At 37.6% G+C, this 17,750-nt stretch overlaps 4 protein-coding genes across 9 annotated transcripts; 3 read left to right on the top strand and 1 right to left on the bottom strand.

The window, feature by feature from the left end:
* Positions 1-116: 116 nt before the first annotated feature.
* Positions 117-7,244, top strand: LOC135164973 (uncharacterized). Of its 3 annotated transcripts, none has more exons than XM_064125805.1 (5): positions 117-620; positions 1,079-1,227; positions 1,751-1,997; positions 2,210-3,506; positions 3,730-7,244. In XM_064125805.1, exons 1-5 carry the CDS (start codon positions 557-559, stop codon positions 3,794-3,796), a joined length of 1,824 nt encoding a protein of 607 aa, XP_063981875.1. In that variant the 5' UTR covers positions 117-556; the 3' UTR covers positions 3,797-7,244. The 3 variants fall into 3 exon arrangements, with proteins under 3 accessions (XP_063981875.1, XP_063981874.1, XP_063981873.1); XM_064125804.1 differs by having other exon boundaries at positions 2,207-3,506; XM_064125803.1 differs by having other exon boundaries at positions 2,198-3,506.
* Positions 7,245-7,643: 399 nt separating this feature from the next.
* Positions 7,644-11,807, top strand: LOC135164989 (E3 ubiquitin-protein ligase Iruka-like). 2 transcript variants are annotated; one of them, XM_064125832.1, is made up of 7 exons: positions 7,644-7,797; positions 8,714-8,830; positions 8,942-9,048; positions 9,533-9,646; positions 9,861-10,021; positions 10,203-10,318; positions 10,501-11,807. In XM_064125832.1, exons 1-7 carry the CDS (start codon positions 7,714-7,716, stop codon positions 10,690-10,692), a joined length of 891 nt encoding a protein of 296 aa, XP_063981902.1. In that variant the 5' UTR covers positions 7,644-7,713; the 3' UTR covers positions 10,693-11,807. The 2 variants fall into 2 exon arrangements, with proteins under 2 accessions (XP_063981902.1, XP_063981903.1); XM_064125833.1 differs by lacking the exon at positions 7,644-7,797 and adding an exon at positions 7,947-8,215.
* A 153-nt stretch (positions 11,808-11,960) lies between these two features.
* LOC135164974 (neither inactivation nor afterpotential protein G-like) lies at positions 11,961-15,478 on the top strand. 2 transcript variants are annotated; one of them, XM_064125807.1, is made up of 7 exons: positions 11,961-12,596; positions 12,858-13,060; positions 13,390-13,749; positions 13,843-14,019; positions 14,164-14,436; positions 14,727-15,133; positions 15,340-15,478. In XM_064125807.1, exons 1-7 carry the CDS (start codon positions 12,425-12,427, stop codon positions 15,476-15,478), a joined length of 1,731 nt encoding a protein of 576 aa, XP_063981877.1. In that variant the 5' UTR covers positions 11,961-12,424. The 2 variants fall into 2 exon arrangements, with proteins under 2 accessions (XP_063981877.1, XP_063981878.1); XM_064125808.1 differs by having other exon boundaries at positions 11,961-12,655.
* LOC135164984 (protein zntD) lies at positions 15,158-17,689 on the bottom strand. 2 transcript variants are annotated; one of them, XM_064125826.1, is made up of 5 exons: positions 17,550-17,689; positions 16,912-17,407; positions 16,064-16,565; positions 15,744-15,945; positions 15,158-15,608 (listed from the first exon to the last, which is right to left on the bottom strand). In XM_064125826.1, the coding sequence occupies exons 2-5, from the start codon at positions 17,226-17,228 to the stop codon at positions 15,595-15,597; spliced, it is 1,035 nt and encodes a 344-aa protein (XP_063981896.1). In that variant the 5' UTR covers positions 17,229-17,407; positions 17,550-17,689; the 3' UTR covers positions 15,158-15,594. The 2 variants fall into 2 exon arrangements, with proteins under 2 accessions (XP_063981896.1, XP_063981895.1); XM_064125825.1 differs by having other exon boundaries at positions 16,912-17,392; positions 17,550-17,687.
* Between the last annotated feature and the right edge of the window lie 61 nt (positions 17,690-17,750).

Here is a 17,750-nt window from a genome sequence, read left to right as displayed (position 1 = left end):
GCTGGGGTGAAATCACGTCGGTAACGTGGAGTGCCTGGCGTCACTCAAACCCCCAGGACTGAGCCTCTCCTTTAGTCTATCCTCTTTGGTCTAACAGATGTCGGTACCCTTCGACTTCTCAGTTGATACACCAGCCATCCAGTTGCCCAGTTTACAAATCGATCAACTCCTGCAAGTCCCACTGTGCTCATTCAAGAATTGGTTGCCTAGGTTGGCCTACAATCTACCTACCACGGAAATAAATTCACCTCTGACTAAGTACCACCTCCCCTGCTCCCAGTGCATCAATTAAACAATTGCCCCCAATTACAAAATAACCCCCTGATGTCGAGGACTCGATTGCCCCCCCAATCTCCAGGTGAATATGGTGTACAATTGACGTAAATCAGCAGAGGACTGCGAAAGTGTAACTCAAAATGAGTGAACAGTCGTGTTGACTGGGTTAACATGATTAACAATTAAAGATATCGTTGTAACTGCTGAAAGGGATCACTGTCTCTGTGTGCAGTAGTGATAACGCGACAACGAAGGGATATGATGAGGTAACAAACTGAGAATGAGATATAGAAGTGGTGACCTCCTCAGCTATGCAGTCCTTACGCTCACTTTGCATCTCAATGGTTAGTAAAACAGAAGACTTCTACGTAAACATTTGAACGATCATTATTACTCCATAATAAACTCCTCTTGAAAAACCTTTGACCATGACAATTTCGAAAATTTACTTGAGCAGGACTTTCATCTCAATTTCTATGGATTGGAAGTAGGGCATTAAGCTCTGTGACAATCACTCCCACAATCTTGAGTTTACTGAGTCATGTTCATCTCAATTTATTGCTCAATCGTTACTGATAATTGTGTCATTTTAATTGACTATTTCCCATTGCATGATCATTTTAATATCAAGAAGCCAAGTGCAGCGCTCAAGAAAAGCCTGGAGTATTTATGTTATTGTCTATTTCCATGTTATCAACTAGTTCAGGATGTCAATGATCAGAGGAGAATGAACAGTTGCACAGAAAATTTTCACATAAACATTATCGAGTAAAACAATTTAAAGGGTTTCATAATAAAACAGGTCAAGTTGATGGTGGAGGTGTATGCAAAGACTCACAAGGACGGACTTACGAGACTGGCCACTTGTTCATACCTGAGCCCTGCACTGTGTGCATCTGCGACAATGGGAATCCCAAGTGGTGCAAGGAAGTCATATGCACTTTGCCACAGGTGAGGAAAAATTATGATTATTATTTCAAAAACCGGGCAGTTTTAGGAGCCCCAAGTGAGGCAGTTATCTTCGCAGATGATTGATATTCCCTCATTAGTGTAACCTTAGATCAAAGGATTGTATTGGGACCCCAGAAGACGAAAAATCCTCTTCTGCATATAATTACTGCGAAAAACCCCCAAAAATTGAATCTTCTCGCTCGCACCCCTTGGCACGAACGCCAACTACACGAGTAGAAAACCCCACCGTCTCATAAAGATAATCCGAGTCATCGTGGTCTTCATAAGTGTAATCCGAGCATCGAGTTGCCTTTGAGTGACAGCGTAGAACTCCAATAATGGCGTCGAGCTCCAGAATCCAATGAAATTAAAGGCCCCCTTAGTCGGCTTGAACTCCAAACTTTGATTATACTGTGCGTGAATATTGGGCGCTTGGAGGTGGATTCCTCTCGAGTGAAGGGATTAATGACGATAGCAGATCATTTATGAGCGCAATTAACGTCTCTCTACAATCTATTTTTAGAAACCAATGTCTAAGCAAGACTGCAAATCATTCAGGATGGACGGCACTCCATGCTGCGAATTCATATGCCTGGATAATACACTGTCTTCAGTGACAAACGACAAAACCGATGGGATAGATGGAAGCAGCGATTCCACTGCTAGTTACGATCTTGGATTGAGACTGGTCGCGAGCTGTTTCACAGCCATTCTCTCTCTCAGTCTTCTGTTCTTCCTCATTCACAGACTTCGGCAACGCAAAATTCGAGGTGAAATTACGTTCCATATTTATATTTTCATTGTTTATATTCTTTCTTTGCTTTCTTTTCGTTGCTCATTTTCGTGGCAGGGTTTTACTAGAGATAAGCAGGCCCATTCAAATTTTTGAGAGACAGACTGAAAGAGGTTCTGCACCATTTTCTCCCGACTCTCCAAAGAACCTTGCAATGATTATCTATCAATTAATCAGTTTGCGTAGCAGGAAGACAGAGTCGCCAGTTGGGTGATGAGAGCCATTCCTTGGGTAGTATGGGTTACTTGGAGCGTGGTGGACTGCCTCATGGCATGCAGATGGATGACCTGGCCTGCGGAGGAGGCTACCCCCTGTGGAAGCCACCAGGCAACTATTTCCCTCGTGGAGAGGCTCCACCGCCCTACGAGGAAGCAGTAGCGGCAGCCAGAGCAGAGCAGGCTCTCTTATCAATGACTCCACACGCGCTGTCACCCCTGAATCTTCCTAACACGTACCTGACGACGCACAATAGTCACTCCAATGTCACATTGTTAGCTGGAAACCCAAATTTATCAGGAAATTCCCCGACTCCCTCCAACCATGGCGCGAGCCCATCGTCATCGGTCTCGGGGAGTCGTCCTCTGAGTGCTGTAAACCCTCATTGCCATCAGCAGGCCCAAAGCGATGCTATCTCTCCAGGGTTTTACAATAATTCATCGACTACTAGTTTCAGCATGGGCAATAGTACCTATGAAAATTTACCGACACCCATTGTCCTAACTAATATGAATAATCTGACAGAAATTGGTTCACAACATTCGAGCAACAGTGTACAGACACAATCTTCATCAATGAATCACCAAAACTCCTCAAAAACTTATCACACGACTCTCCCACGTCAGGGCTCAGCGTTCACCATCTCAGCCACTTTACCCAGTGCCAGTGTCTCGACACATCGGACAATACCAAGAACACTCGCCACCAGCAGCAATCTGAGGCTAAGACGTGACTTTTTGGCGAATAAACCTGTTGCCCCTCTGTTTGGGGAACTCCCAATGGATTTTGCCTCAGAGCGTCAACCAAGATCTGCCCCTCCCACAATACCCAGCACAGACAGTGCAACGCAGGCAGATTTCTATGCAGATTCTTTTAGAGAGAGTGCTACAACTCATTCTAACGAATCACAAACAGACGCATCTCCCTTCGAGGGAATCATGGCTGTCGGTAATTGTGATAAAAAACCACCGCCTTTACTGGCATCCAACGGAGCCAACCAGGACGGTAGTTTCGAATCATTCACATGCAACTGCAGTATGCAGGCATTGCCAACGCTGCACGATGATGCTGATGATTACAGAAGTGAGTGTGAAAATTGTAAAAGTGCCACAGGGTCTAGGTACTATTTGGATAACGAGGATGAACTGGTTACTTCTCCTCACGAAACTATGACACTACACAGGAGACCTGAGGATACTGCCGCTAGTGTTACCCCACAGTATTACAGGACTTCATTGACACTGCCAACCAATACACGTCAGCGTACAAGGTAAATTGATCAACACTTTTCCATTTTCATATTTTCAATTTTTTTGTCTCCATGAATCCGTCATGTTCAAGGAGATCAATGAGTAACCGCGTTTTATTTTATAAAGGATTTATTTTTAACGAAATTTTTTGCAAGTTCTCGCAAGAACAACTTTATGGCGTATAAGAAATGACTTCATTACTCAGTCAAAATTCGTTATAAACAAATTAGAATGCTCTTCTAGGACCAGTGGGGGTCGAGGCAACTGGATCATGCCGGAAAGTTCAACGGAATCGTCCGACGACGATTAAACCCCTAACAAATCTTCCCCTCCTTCCACAAATTTTATTAAACTTCCGAAACAAAATTATAATATTAATACCGACATTCTTGAGATATTCAGTGGAAAAATTCTAATCATCGGTGGATTATTGTGACGCCAGTTGCTCCATACCTGATAAATGATCATGATTTAGACTACGATAATATCATAACTGAGTGCCAACATTAACTGACTTCAGTGGAATAGCGCAGTTATAATTAAACGAATGTTGATAGTTGTTGATCTTCAAGTTCTCTCGATTATTATTTAACGATAATGATAATTGAATTCGGGGTGCAATGAAAGGAGACAAGAACTCGAGGATGATGTATGTTATTTTGTGAATATCCTCGGATGTAGTGGTGCTTCGAATTGGGTTGTTGCATGATTTTTTATTCTTGGAAAACCCAAGGAAATCCAGAAATTTCCTAAAAATACAGTCGTACTAGTCGAGTAAATAACAATTCCAGTCTCGCGTCACAAACGGGAGTTTATATAGAACCTGTGGTACCTGATTCGATCCTACTCATTCCTTCCGGTGGAATTGTTGATAGTGTTCTCTTCAGCATCACGTATATAATTGCTTACATACGTGAGGGGAAGATACCGATCAAAGTCTGCTAAAAATGCCAATGCCCATGAGAAATTTCTCAGAATGTTCATTATCACTTAACTAGAAGAATACGTTTAAACAAATACGAAGATAAACCAAAGAAACATTCCCGATTCCAAGATTTTTAACTTTTCGTTATAGCTTTATTATTGAAGGTAATGGAGGTTTTATTAAGGATGCAAATTCCTACATTTTACGCATCGACTCCTGAAAATCTGACGTTCAGTCACTGGTGATATTCAATCGACTGAATTGTGCAAAAAAAAAACTGGAACTCTAACGATCAAATGTTATCTCAGTACGAAATAACCGCGCACAGTGAACAGTCAAAATCGATATATCAGTAAGCCAAATGTGCATCATTAGAATCCACTGGCTACTGCCTGCAGAATAGACATTTCTATTGATTTTAACCTGAAATAATTCATTCCTGAAGAATATCATGAATAATGAGTGTTCAAAGGCCAGTTATCCACTGGCATAATTACAAATTGTACGACGAGATGAAAAGTAGGAGAACAACTTAACAGGAAACGAGATTATTAAACAATCAATAAATGTTTTCGATAAGTTCCAATTTTCAATAGCTGATCCTTGCCATTCCGACATTTCCTTACTAATCAAGGGAATAGACCGAAAAACCGTCAACACTATTTGAATGCATCCCCCCTCCCCTCACCCCAATAAATAAATTATTGTTGTAGAAATTCAGTCTAACAAGATCGTGATTGTGAACTAATTAGCTAACCATCGTCACCAACGAAGTAAATAATCTCTGAAAATCAAGATGAATAATTAATTCTTAAGATGTCCTTTCCAACTATTACCAATTAACAGATGCACAATGCACATCTTCATTCAGCCAAGTATTTCATGCAGTATTATTAATTTATACAGAAAAAAACAATCATAGGAAATAGTTTTCTGTGGTCTCGATAATGAACAAATCGATTAATTTAAAGAATCGAATTTATCGCTCAAAGACGAGCAGTTATCTTCACTGTTAATTGTCGCACATTTTTCAATGTTTTTGTTTCATTTTAACCAAAATAACGAGAACAATTGAATGATTTGGTTTTCTCGTGTTGCACATTGAAAGAAAATGAATGAAAAAAAAATGACCACCGATAGTATAAACAACTAATGGGTACACATAAAAATATACGTTTTTACAATCGAAGGTTCAAATAAAAGTGGCTAGTGATGCTTGCTAATTATTTCTAACAAATTATCAGACATAACATAAACAAAAGGACAAACAAATACCGTAATTATGTGTTCGGTGGAACTACACTCTGATATCTCAGAATTAGTTGCTACTAATCATTTTATAATTATTATAATTAAATATCTTAAAAACGAGAGTGGCAAACGATGAGAAATATGGTAACCATAGGCGTTAGGTAGACGATAAATATAAATTTTTTATATTCTATTTGTTTTTTAGTTGAATATATTTTTCATATTTTTTACTTGAATTTATTTGCTCACTTACTCTGACGACAGGGTAGAGCCATGTCACCGCTTATCCAGTTTTCTATTATGCAGTGAATTGGTAACTAAATAAAAGCCAGAAATTCAGTACAGATTGTCTCGCAAATACTTAAGAAATGTGTAATTAAAGGAGGAAGGGTTCTCATTCATTTTTTATAATTTTTTCAAATATAAAAAAAATTTTATGCAAAAGCCCCATTATCAATTCCTGAAGAGCATTTTGAAGAGAAATGCTTGGATTTTTTTTCAATGATTTTTCAAATATTCAAAGCTTAGGCATATCAGCCTATGAAGGCACCAATACACGACGTGGTTGGTATTTCGGGACTTCAGATTTAAAGATTTGGATAAATTCATGAGAGTTAGTTCAAGAGATAATCTGTATAATTTCTGTGGCTTCATCTTCTCCAATCACTTCAATGCTGCATTGATGTAAATCATATTCAATAGGGTGTAAATGGAATTTATTTGAATTTCCATTATATAGGAATAAAGTTATATTATTGTATTGCATTTGACGATGGAAATATGGAGATTGTTTCAATGCACTGTGTAATATAATGTCTACGAAGTGGAGTATGTGAAAATGTATGATTGAATGTCGAACACTTGAGCAAGGTAACTGTTAAGGAAAAAGAATATAATAACCGTTCAAAAGATTTTTTAATCGATTTAAGTTCAGTGGTTGAGGACTAGGACCATTCGAGGCCAATTGTAATTAACCATTTGTATCGAAGACGAGTTGGCCAGGAAGGATGCGAGCTGGTTTTTCTCGTCAAGAGAGAATTTCGGGACTTTTGCGAAAAAAAAATTCACTGATGATATAATTTTATCATCATGCAGATGATATGTGTTTTAACGGCTTGATCTTTTTTCTACTCAATCCATGTTCATCATTAGACTCTGTACTAAAATCGAAGAATGATTAAGATAAATATTTTTGAGTTTCATAAGAAATTCGGAAAAAAATCCTGAAAGCTTTTAAGGGCGCATGCCAAATGTAAATTTCATGGTATTTGATTGAATTTAATTCATATCATTGATATTATTTTATACAATTTTAACACGATGTTTTACCATTTACCTGATGAAACCAGTGGAGTTGCCAAAGAATGACTCGAGAGATAGAGATGTTAGTGACGTAGAATATCTCTGAATCCAGACGAAAATAAACAAAATAACGAACAAAATTGATTATTGTGAGATGTGTGAAAAATGCAAGTGGGCGAATTTTTGTTTCTTAATTTTAATGATTGTATGATAATATAATTGTCGTTAACGTACAAAGTAAAAGACATTAAAACCAATAAATGTTGTGTAAATATTCATTTCGATGAGAAAGAATCCCTTGAATTCGGATGTAACGCAATTGAAGACAAAAGAAAAGGAAGCTCCAGGCATTTTTTTATCACCAAACCCGATAAATCGCCATTTTAATTTTAATTTTGGATCTACGATTTTCAATCCCGTAGCGTCACCGATCGAGTGACAAAAGAACCATCATTTTCTGTTCTCTGAGCATCAGTTCCTGGTATTTCAGAGAAAAATTTGAAAATCCTCAAAACAAAGAAAAACTCATCGAACAGCACTAAATAACCCCCAAAATTCTTAGTTATCATTTCTAAGTGTATTTTTGACGGTCAGAAAATCAAAATTGAGCGCGCACTATCCGCCATTTTGAAAAGCAGCGACATTCATGAAGTTGGCTTCGGGTCAGTGGTAATCGCTTGGATCACAGTTTATATCTGCGTGTTTGTAGTCACCAATTTACAGTCGAAAGCGACCGTAGAACACAAAACATGGCTGAAGCCGTTGCAGACGGATCTCGGATGTCCCGTTTTTTTTGTCACAAGTGTAGTGTTGAAATTCAGCGTTTATTACCTGTGAGTACTTTACACCCAACAGTTACGGATATTATCCAATTATTTTGTTGTTGCCAAACTGAAAAATCTCGCTGCCTCTCCCACACGAATAAACTGTCACAAACCATGTGTGATTCAACCGTCCATCTTTCACCCCCTTCCCTCACCACTTTCCCTGTTACCATCCTCATTACCCAGAGTCTTTTAAGGCAATTGGGTGATAAAATCGTTGGATACATTGCTACCGTTTATTTAACCTCTTCACTTTTTCCATGCCATTTCGAGCAATCAATTCTACTGATGATGAAATGGCGAGGAAATTGATCGATGCTACGCAAATTGGCAAATCGTGGTATAATGGTTGCCCCAGCCTCAATTCTACCCTCTCCAAGGGGCTGGGATGATTGTTATAAAAAATGTTGATTACCTTCGGTCGTTAGTGAGTGACTCCATTAAGTATTTCTTGTTATGGGCCAAGTAATTCGATCATTAACGTTACAACGGATTTGATGATATTTTAGTATTCCTGGTCAGTTTGTTACCGTTGCAATATTGTCATCACTGTTGATGTTGGCAGTGAAAAAATGTTGACATAACAGATGTCAATAAAGGAAGGACATTACACTCTATATGAACAGGAAAAATTAGTTTTGTTTAGAAAATTTTATTCTAACAAATTATCAGTGGGGCGTTAATCATTAAAAAACAAAAAACGATTCTTGGAGTTGCAAAAATCTTTTTTTTTTGCCACATCTTTATTCATGGCAGAGAAGTGTTTATTTCTTCAATGTGATATTTTCGATATCCGAAATCAGCAAAAGGAATTTACACAAAGTGATTTTTTTCTGAGGCAATCGATCATTAAATTCCAAATATGAGTTTCGATAGGTTAATTTCCGCAACTAAAATTTTTTTTTTTTCTTTCCATTTCTTTCAGGATTACACATGTCCACATTGTGCCAGTGGATTCATAGAAAAGCTAGAGAACGAGGAAGATGATCATGATATGAGTATGGAAATTAGTACTGAGGATTTCAACGATATTGATCTGCAGGTAAGTCTTTGTACTTTTTATTTATCATTATAAACACAAAATTGTTATTTTTTGCACACGAATGAAAGTTTTGTAGATGTTACGTGATGATAAAATTTTTAATTTGTTCAGCAACAAATGTTAATGGAGCTCAGCGAACTTCCTGAGCTGGCTGCATCAGGCTCAGAAGGTGGCACAGCATTATTACGAGATAGGAGGCGAGGTGATATGCAAAACAGGTAAGAATTATTTTCAAAACATGCAATTTATGGATGGTATTTTGTCTATGCCTTCGGCTCGACCCTTCGGAGATAACTTACCGCATCCTATGCACATGTGTGTACGTACAATTTAGCTAAATCCCTCTGTCAGTGCTATCATTATATATCAAGTTTCCAACATTTGAAGCAATTTTAAATATTTGCCATAGAAGTGAAAAATACATAAATAGTAATGTTAGAAGAGCTTCCGTGAAATCCCTAACTTTTTCTAAAACCAAAAATAATCCAACTATTATCAATTGCCATGAAATGCATTCACTATGCATTCTCTCACTATGTGTCACCAGTTTAGTATACTTGTAACCCCTTATAAAATTCTTTATCAAAACAGTGACAACCGATCAAATCTTTTAATCGTTTCCGGTCGTTAAAAAGCCGTCGCATACATCGCGATAAGCAGAAGAGAGTGAAAAGTTTAAAAACAGGGATTGATATTTTGCAGATGGTCAAATTCACGACATAGACAACCTACATTGTCTTATGAAAATCTTTTCCACGAGTTCTTCTTTAATTTCACCGCACTAGGACGTTCTGTCATAGCAGGTCGACCACCTGTGTAAGTAAATATTTTGTTCATCTAGAAATCGAGGCCTAGAAGTGTGTAAGAATTGCGTTGCCTATTCACACATGTAAAGTTAAGTGATAAGAGGAAATATAAGTCCAGTAATGCCTATTGACTTTTAAACACATGGTTTAGAATCCTCTCTTTTTTGTACTTCAATAAATACTAATGAATAATTTTTATATTATTTCTACATTATTCGCATTAGATTACTCGTCTCTAACCCTGGTGACTATGTGTGGGGCAATGATGGACTGGATTCGATAGTAACACAGCTACTCAACCAAATGGACGGCAGTGGTCCACCTCCATTACCGCGTCAGCAAATTGACGAAATTCCAAATACTACAATTAGTCAATCACACATTGGTAAGGATAATATCTGGAATTTTTTCATGAACATGAGTTCTATTTACAATTGCTTATTATTTGTGGTTGTACACATTTTTAGGGAACTATCACGTAATTTTTATTAAAAATTGAGTGATTTGAAAAAAAATATCAAAGTGGTGGATTAATTTCCTCATGACCTTTTTATTTGTTATTGCAGACAGCAAACTTCAATGTTCCGTATGCTGGGAGGATTTTATTTTGTCCGAATCTGTCAGGCAATTATCGTGTAAACATCTCTATCACGCACCGTGTATTATACCTTGGCTTGAGTTGGTGAGTAGTTCCGTTTCCAGATTGTTCCGTAAATATTACATCATCTTATTTTCTAAACATTTACCAAATCGCAGTCAATACTATTTTTTCCAAAAATTTATTATATTTATTATTTATTATATTTATTATATTTATTATTATTATTATTTATTATTATTGTGTATACGTATATTAAATTTCAGCATGGTACCTGTCCTATATGCCGACAAAGTCTGGGAGACCAAGGCTCTACAGAGGCAAACCAGGACGAAATTGGGCCAAATCTAGCAGCCTTTTTCAGAGCATTTCAGAACAGCAATCAATTCAACAGCAGTGCATCATCTACCTCCTCATCAAGTAGCAACTCCAGCAACGACTTCACCAATGAAAATTAAATTTGAAAAAATCGCAATGAATTTATTGTACAGTCGCTCCTCTTCTGACTTAGGTTCATACATTTCACTGTTTTCGTTTTTCACCCGCGGAAAAATTGTATACTGCACATTTATTATGTTCTTTTGAACATGAACGTATCCATACCATCATCAAGTTCTGGAAAATAGTTATAAAAAATCCAGACGTCCTGAAATCGAGAAATAACGAGACAGTCAGCTTCTAAAAAGTTTGTTTTATTTCCATTTCTGTTTATATTCACAATCGTTAATGTGAATTGTTAATTATTTATAGGGGTATCAATGAGTAATGGAAACTGAAATTATGGAAGCAACAGACGCGCGTGGCAGCGAGAATTTCGAAAAATTTTCTTTGTCTCACTGAGGTCAATAATTTTCTGTAATTTTGGCGAAATTCTCCGAGGATGGTATCCACGGAATTTTTAAAATTGTTAAGTGCACGAACAGTTTCATTATCGAATGCCGGTAATTTTTTTCCGTAAATAAATGAGTAAAAGAATTAAATTTGCTTTCATTGATGGAGAGGGAATTATGACAATGTTAATTTTCCGATTATTCAGGCTCTCCTAAAAATGATAATTCGACAAAAGTCTTAGTGTTGGAGATATCTTCATAATTCGTATTCGTATCACTTTTATGAATACCTCAGAACTTGTAAGGAGTAATATTCACTCGAAATAATTTTCCATGAGGAATGAATTACACACACCAAACTGATTCGAGAATTTTATTTCAGTAATTGGATTATTATCTCACCATTTTCATAATGTCAGTATGGCTTTATCAGGAAATGAAATGAGAGTTCGAGGAGTATACAAAGAAAATTGCTCTCCTCAAGTGGCTGGAGAGCGTGTGAGCACTAAAACTCATTTTGTGAATGATTAAAAGATATTAATCGAGTTTGTTACGGAAGACGGTGTAACAATTGAATGGAAAGTCTAGCCAGAATTTTCCGACGTCTACAGCTGTCGCTATGATGTAATGATAATGATAATATTCAGCTTTATAGTTGATAAACGTGTAAATTAGGAAAGTTATTTAAAAAATGAGAAGAAAATAATACAGAATAAAAGTCCATGTATTTATTCCTCAATTAATCACGAGTTACTCTTTTTTACCTCTCGTTTCACTTAGATTCATTGCAAGGATTTCAGAAGAGAGATTATTCTAGTTTCTATGGCAATACAGCAATTGTAAAATTATTATTTACCATTTGTATTGCGTGTGATGGAATGTGAAAAATAGTTATTGAAAAATTTTGCACATTATGGAGGTGTAATCGAGCACAACTTCCATTAATTACGATTATTACACGACAGGGAATATTCATAATTCACTGAATTTATTTATCGTTATAAAAAATTAATCTACATTTTTCCAAAAAGATCGCACGAGTGTTTTTACACATTCAAAGTATTCAAAATCATTAACAAAGTTAATTAATCGAGATGGAAGCGGACAAATTTTCTGTTCAAAAGATTCCGATAGCATTACTTTGCTCCATAATAAATTTACATATTGCGGCAAATCTTTGTGCAAATCTCCCGAGAGTATTTTTTCCATTGGGCTTCTGAAGAGCCACTTGATCCCCCTATGCCGCAGTTGAGGGATGTACTATTGATTCCCTTCGTCGATACTAATTTAATATTGCAATTACAAAGACGAGTGGCTGGGAATTTCAAGCAGTAAATAAACTACAAGAGCTCAAGAGTTTATGTCATTTTTTTTTGTATCAACAATTTGCCTTCAAGTGATTTTTACCGTCATGTGGAATTACGTTTTTGTTTCCGGAATTGTTCTGTTAGTGTCTTTATTATATCACTACAATGTAGCACGACCATCGAGTATTATCGAATATCCGGAAGATCGGTACGACTATATAGTGGGTGAGAAACACAGTGCATCGACACTCAGCCAATTGAATTTTTCACGGGAAAAACATTAAGTAGAAAAACCTTTTCTTTTGGATTTTATTTCCAAGTTCTTAAATAAATTGTCAAATAATTTTATAATTCATGAAAACGTTACATTTACTAAACAACTACTTAACGACATTGTCTGCAAGATTATTTCGAATTTTGCAACTTAGTCACAATTTGTTAATTTCTATTTTTTACTGTATTGTTCTCGGTTGAAACAAAATGCAGTTGGTGCCGGGACTGCAGGATGTGTGATAGCTTCTCGGCTGTCCGAGCTACCGAATAAAAGTGTACTTCTGATTGAGGCTGGGGGCTACTTCAATTGGCTCTCAACTATCCCGCTCGCTGCACCACTAATGCAGGGAACCGCTGTCGACTGGGCATATAAAACGGAAACTCAGTATTATGCGGCGAGGGGTTTTGTAAAACACGTATAATGGACAATAATTCAACAAATTCTGCCACAGCAAAAACTCCCGAAATTCTAAAATAAATTGAGATGTTTAAACAACTCTCTCCTGTTCCAATTAATTATTCAGACGTTTTCAGTATCTGAATTTTTTAATAAAATAATCAGCTAGTTCTCTTTTTTCGCAATATTTTAAATGAAGTACAGAATACAATTTTATCGATCCATCAATCGAAATTGAACAATTAAAAAATGCTGTGTTAACTAAATCGTCCTATAAATTCTTCCATAATTGCAATGGTCTAATTGGCATAGTCGATGTAATTATACTTTTTCTGAATTATTTCGTAGCAAGCCTCTTGGCCCAGAGGTAAAGGCCTCGGGGGCAGTGGACAGATGAATTTTCTGGTTCACTCCTTCGGAAAACCAGAGGACTACAAGCAGTGGCCCACAGGCTGGTCCTACCATAACTTGGCCCCATATTTCGATAAAGTTTCGAGGATTATGGGGGTGCCAGGAATTTCAGTGGAGGGAGACCTAGCAAAATTATTCACAGGACTCGATACTTCGCAATTCTATGGGGATGTCACAATCGAAAAGGCGGAGAATACTATAAAGCGAGGAAAACGGTTTAGCACTTATCACGCTTATCTCCAGCCCGCTTGGAACCGAAAAAATCTTCACATTTTATCGGATACTCTGGTTGCAAAAGTAAGCAAATTTCTAAAATAAATTTCAGAAAATAAAATATTAGCTATATGAATGGAAACGAGGTTGAATGATGTCTTCATTAATTCTCATTAGATTTTATTTGACGACGATAAAAAAATTGTCGATGGAATAAAAGCTAAATTCAGGGATGGATCACTAGGAAGGATCGCGGCGAATGATGAAGTCATTCTGTGCGCGGGAGCTGTGAACACACCCCATTTAATGATGGTTTCAGGAGTTGGACCTTTCGAGGAACTCAGGCAAAACCGAGTACGTAGCGTTGACGATTTTGTGGGTCGTATTTTGCAGACCTAAAACTTTATCAGAGACTATTCATGATTGCATCGTGGCGCATCATTCAAGGCTACGAAAACCTGCAAACGTAACAAATAAATCATCAATTCATTTTGTTAGATACCTGTGATTAAAAACCTCTCAGAAGTAGGAAAGAATCTATTTGACCACCTGAATGTGCCTATGTACGTTTCCCTGGAGGCCCCAGTGAGTATTACCCTACGAAAAATGCAAACACTCGCAGAAATCATGAAGTATTTCGTCTTCGAGTCCGGAATATTGGCCACCAATGGAGTGATTGGTACAGCATCTCGAGGAAACAGTGGATTCGTACTGTTTGGAGTGGGAAGTCAAGATGAAAAACTGTTAAATGTTTCAAATTACGAAACTGAGGTAAATTCATGAAAAAACATTTTTAATCTCAACTTTTCTATATCAATTTTTTCATCATGAGGAATTCTGACACGAATAGCAAGTCTGTGTGCGTTAGAAAAGAGCATACGATGTGAAAAGTTCCCTGATATTAAAAACCTCTCGATCTCAAGTTCCACTGCTGTCAGCTTGTCCCCACCTGCCACCACGAGACCTCGTCATTCCTGATTCTTTATTTTCAAGAATCAAAAAAATTCCTAGCCGTCTCTTAATTAATAGAGACAAATGAACATTTCTCCTCTGCTCCGTAGGTATTTAGAAGTGTATTCCCCTCGTACAATAATTCTGCTCAAGAAGGAGTTCTCATCTTAGCGACCTGTCTGCAACCCCAATCTCGAGGAAACATAACTCTGAATACTTACACGATTCTGGACCCCCCTCGCATCGACCCGGCGTATTTAGAAAATTCCGAAGACGTTCGTTGCACCCAAGACGCAATTACCCTAGCTTTGGATATAATAGAGACCGCAGACTTTCAGAAATTAGGTCCCAAGGTCCACACTCCTGACATTGAAGACTGTCAACATTTACCACAAACTTACAGAAATGAACATTACTCGGAGTGCATAATGCGATACTCCGCGGTAACTGCCTACCATCCTGGAGGTAGTTGTAGAATGGGAGATGATAGAGAAGCTGTCGTTGACAGGAGGTTACGGTAATTAAAATTATTCATACACAATTTCCTTTCCTGAATTCTCATTTATTCTAGATCTTCGGACAAAATTGTCCTACTCCCTCATTTCTTCAGTTGGAAAAAAAATTCTCGACAATATATTATAAATAATTTCCTTTTAGTATTTATAATTAACTTTGAGGACATTATGCAAGTTGAAATAATTACTGCGAGGGGTTCTTTTCCAGGGTGAACGGTATAAAAAAACTAAGAATCGTTGATGGGAGTATCCTGCCCACTCCAATATCTGGAACGCCTAATTCCGTGATAATTGCTATAGCGGAGAGGGCGGCGGATGTGATCCTCAATATACCATCAAAACAATGAATTAAATCCTACATTGTGTAATTCCCTAACAATTTTTTTATGGCGAAATTACTGAATGACAGCAACTTCAAGTATTTTTATTGTTTTGTAAAGTGGAGGCATTGGAGTGGCAATCATCAATGATGGATTTCTGGAAAAAAAATCTTTGTTACTCTAATAAATTTTGGTTTTAGCTGAAAGTAAATTAATGCACTCACTCATTTAGTGAATCATTCATATTCATATTGCTCACGATTGAGCAAGGAGTATATTTTTAATTAATTACCTAAGTATTTATTAATAAAGAATATTCCAACGAAGCCAAATGCTGTTGAGAAGAATTGGACGAGTCCAGGTGAGCTTCTGGGACTATTATGCCATCGTGCCCTCTCGCGAGGTAAGACTTCGCTCACAGTTACGTAGAGGAGAGTCCCACCAGCCAGGCCTTGTAAAACTGACAGAATGATCTTTCCCGACGCAGTTTCCAGCTGCAGATTAAAATATCATCACATCATCACTGAATGAAAATCGCCGCACACCATTGGTATGAGACGAAAAAAATTATTTTCCACATTTGATATCCCCCATTCCACAAATATTACGTACACTGAATGCTAACATCCCTAAGCCAATTCCTAAAGATGAACCTCCGGCGAAGAACAGCATCGCAGAAGTGTATCTACAAACAGTACTCGCAGATTCTGCAAGCTCCAGACCCAAACAGAAAGCCATAACTAATTTATGCGACACCACAGCCCCAATCAGAAGAAAAACTTCGTCAATTTCCTTCTGTAAACCAATGGCAAGTCCCTCCAAGATCGAGTGAATTGTTAGAGCTAGGGCAAGTGCAATGTGAGAGGTACTGGAATTGGCGCAGGGCTCTACGTGTGGTCCATGACACAAGAATGACTCCTCTTCGTCGCCAGTCTGAGGAGCACTGGGTACGGTCCCATATTGGTGAGTACTTTTCTTCCTCGCGAAAAAATTACTGTGAGTACTGAGTACATTTGGCTCGAACTCGGGATTCCGATGGAGGAAACCCTCATGGCAGTTTTGGTAAGAGGATCTACGTGTTGGCGCGTAGTTCTGGGAATATTCGTCGTGTCCACTGGATAAATAACATTTCTTTATGAAGAGAGTTATTCACTTGATATCTTTTGCCTTAATAAATTCGACAAAAAAAAATCAGGCTAAATAATTTTAACTAAAATACGTTGACGATCACCTTGGGGATAATAGAGTGAATGTAAAATCAGAGCCTTCCGACAAAATTACTTTTATAAATGATTTAAGAATTTGACGAATTTATCGATCCGTGTCTGTCACAAAATCTAAGAAAATATAAAAATCGCAAGTGGAAGGATTCTGAATGTGTCCCCATATTACCGCAGCATCCCTTATCTTATTCTACAACTGCCTTACGACAATGTCTCTTGGAGAATCACAAAACTTACTGACTATGCCCGGCTCCATCGCTCGTCATAAGAAAATAATGTGCAATCTCATCAACAAGATAAAGAAGTAAAAATCCACAGCAAAATACGAGTTCTCCATAATCTGGCAAATCCTCTTTTGCTTCTGGCAGCATGTGGAGCATTGATGTGCCTAGAAGTACTCCGCCACCGAAACACAAGAGAGCTGATAAGTACAATCTCCTCTGCAAAGATCTTCCCCGATTGAATAAACATCCTGGGATGAGTCCAACAATAAAACTCGTCACACCGATTGTGAACATCGACATAAACTTCAGCTCAATTATTGTCAGAGCCATTTTAATCAGCAACGAAAACTGTAGACGCTTCTAGGACCACACACCGTCGACTGATAACGAAACAGATCACACAGCACAGTTGACTCACGTGATTACAGGTGGTTACTTTGTTGAACTATACACTATCGCTTTTTTTTATTCTTGAGATGCTCCCGTTGCTGCCCCTGTGTGTCAAATTTCTAGGATAAGGAAGTTATAACTGAAGAACTGAGCACTGGTGGAATTTCAACAATATATTTCCTTCGAACTATTTGCATATCTTGTGTTGAAAATTTATTTGCATACGAGGAAGCAGTTGTGTGTGTGAAATAATGTTTTTACCTATCGAAACAAATTTTTGCGATCCCATGCACTCCACCATTCCACTTTATTTTATTTCACGAAATTTTCACACGAAGGCTGGTTCCAAGAATTTTGAGAGTTTCATCTTTTATTGTTAAGAGACTAAGAAACTGTAATTGACCACATCTTGTCGGCATACTGACCATGACGAATACATATAATACAGCACCGATAACTTTT

Source organism: Diachasmimorpha longicaudata, chromosome 8, assembly GCF_034640455.1.
Source record: "Diachasmimorpha longicaudata isolate KC_UGA_2023 chromosome 8, iyDiaLong2, whole genome shotgun sequence".
Taxonomy (NCBI): Eukaryota; Metazoa; Arthropoda; class Insecta; order Hymenoptera; family Braconidae; genus Diachasmimorpha; species Diachasmimorpha longicaudata.
Note: the sequence above shows the minus strand (reverse complement) of the source record. Positions and strands in the feature narration are given on the sequence as shown.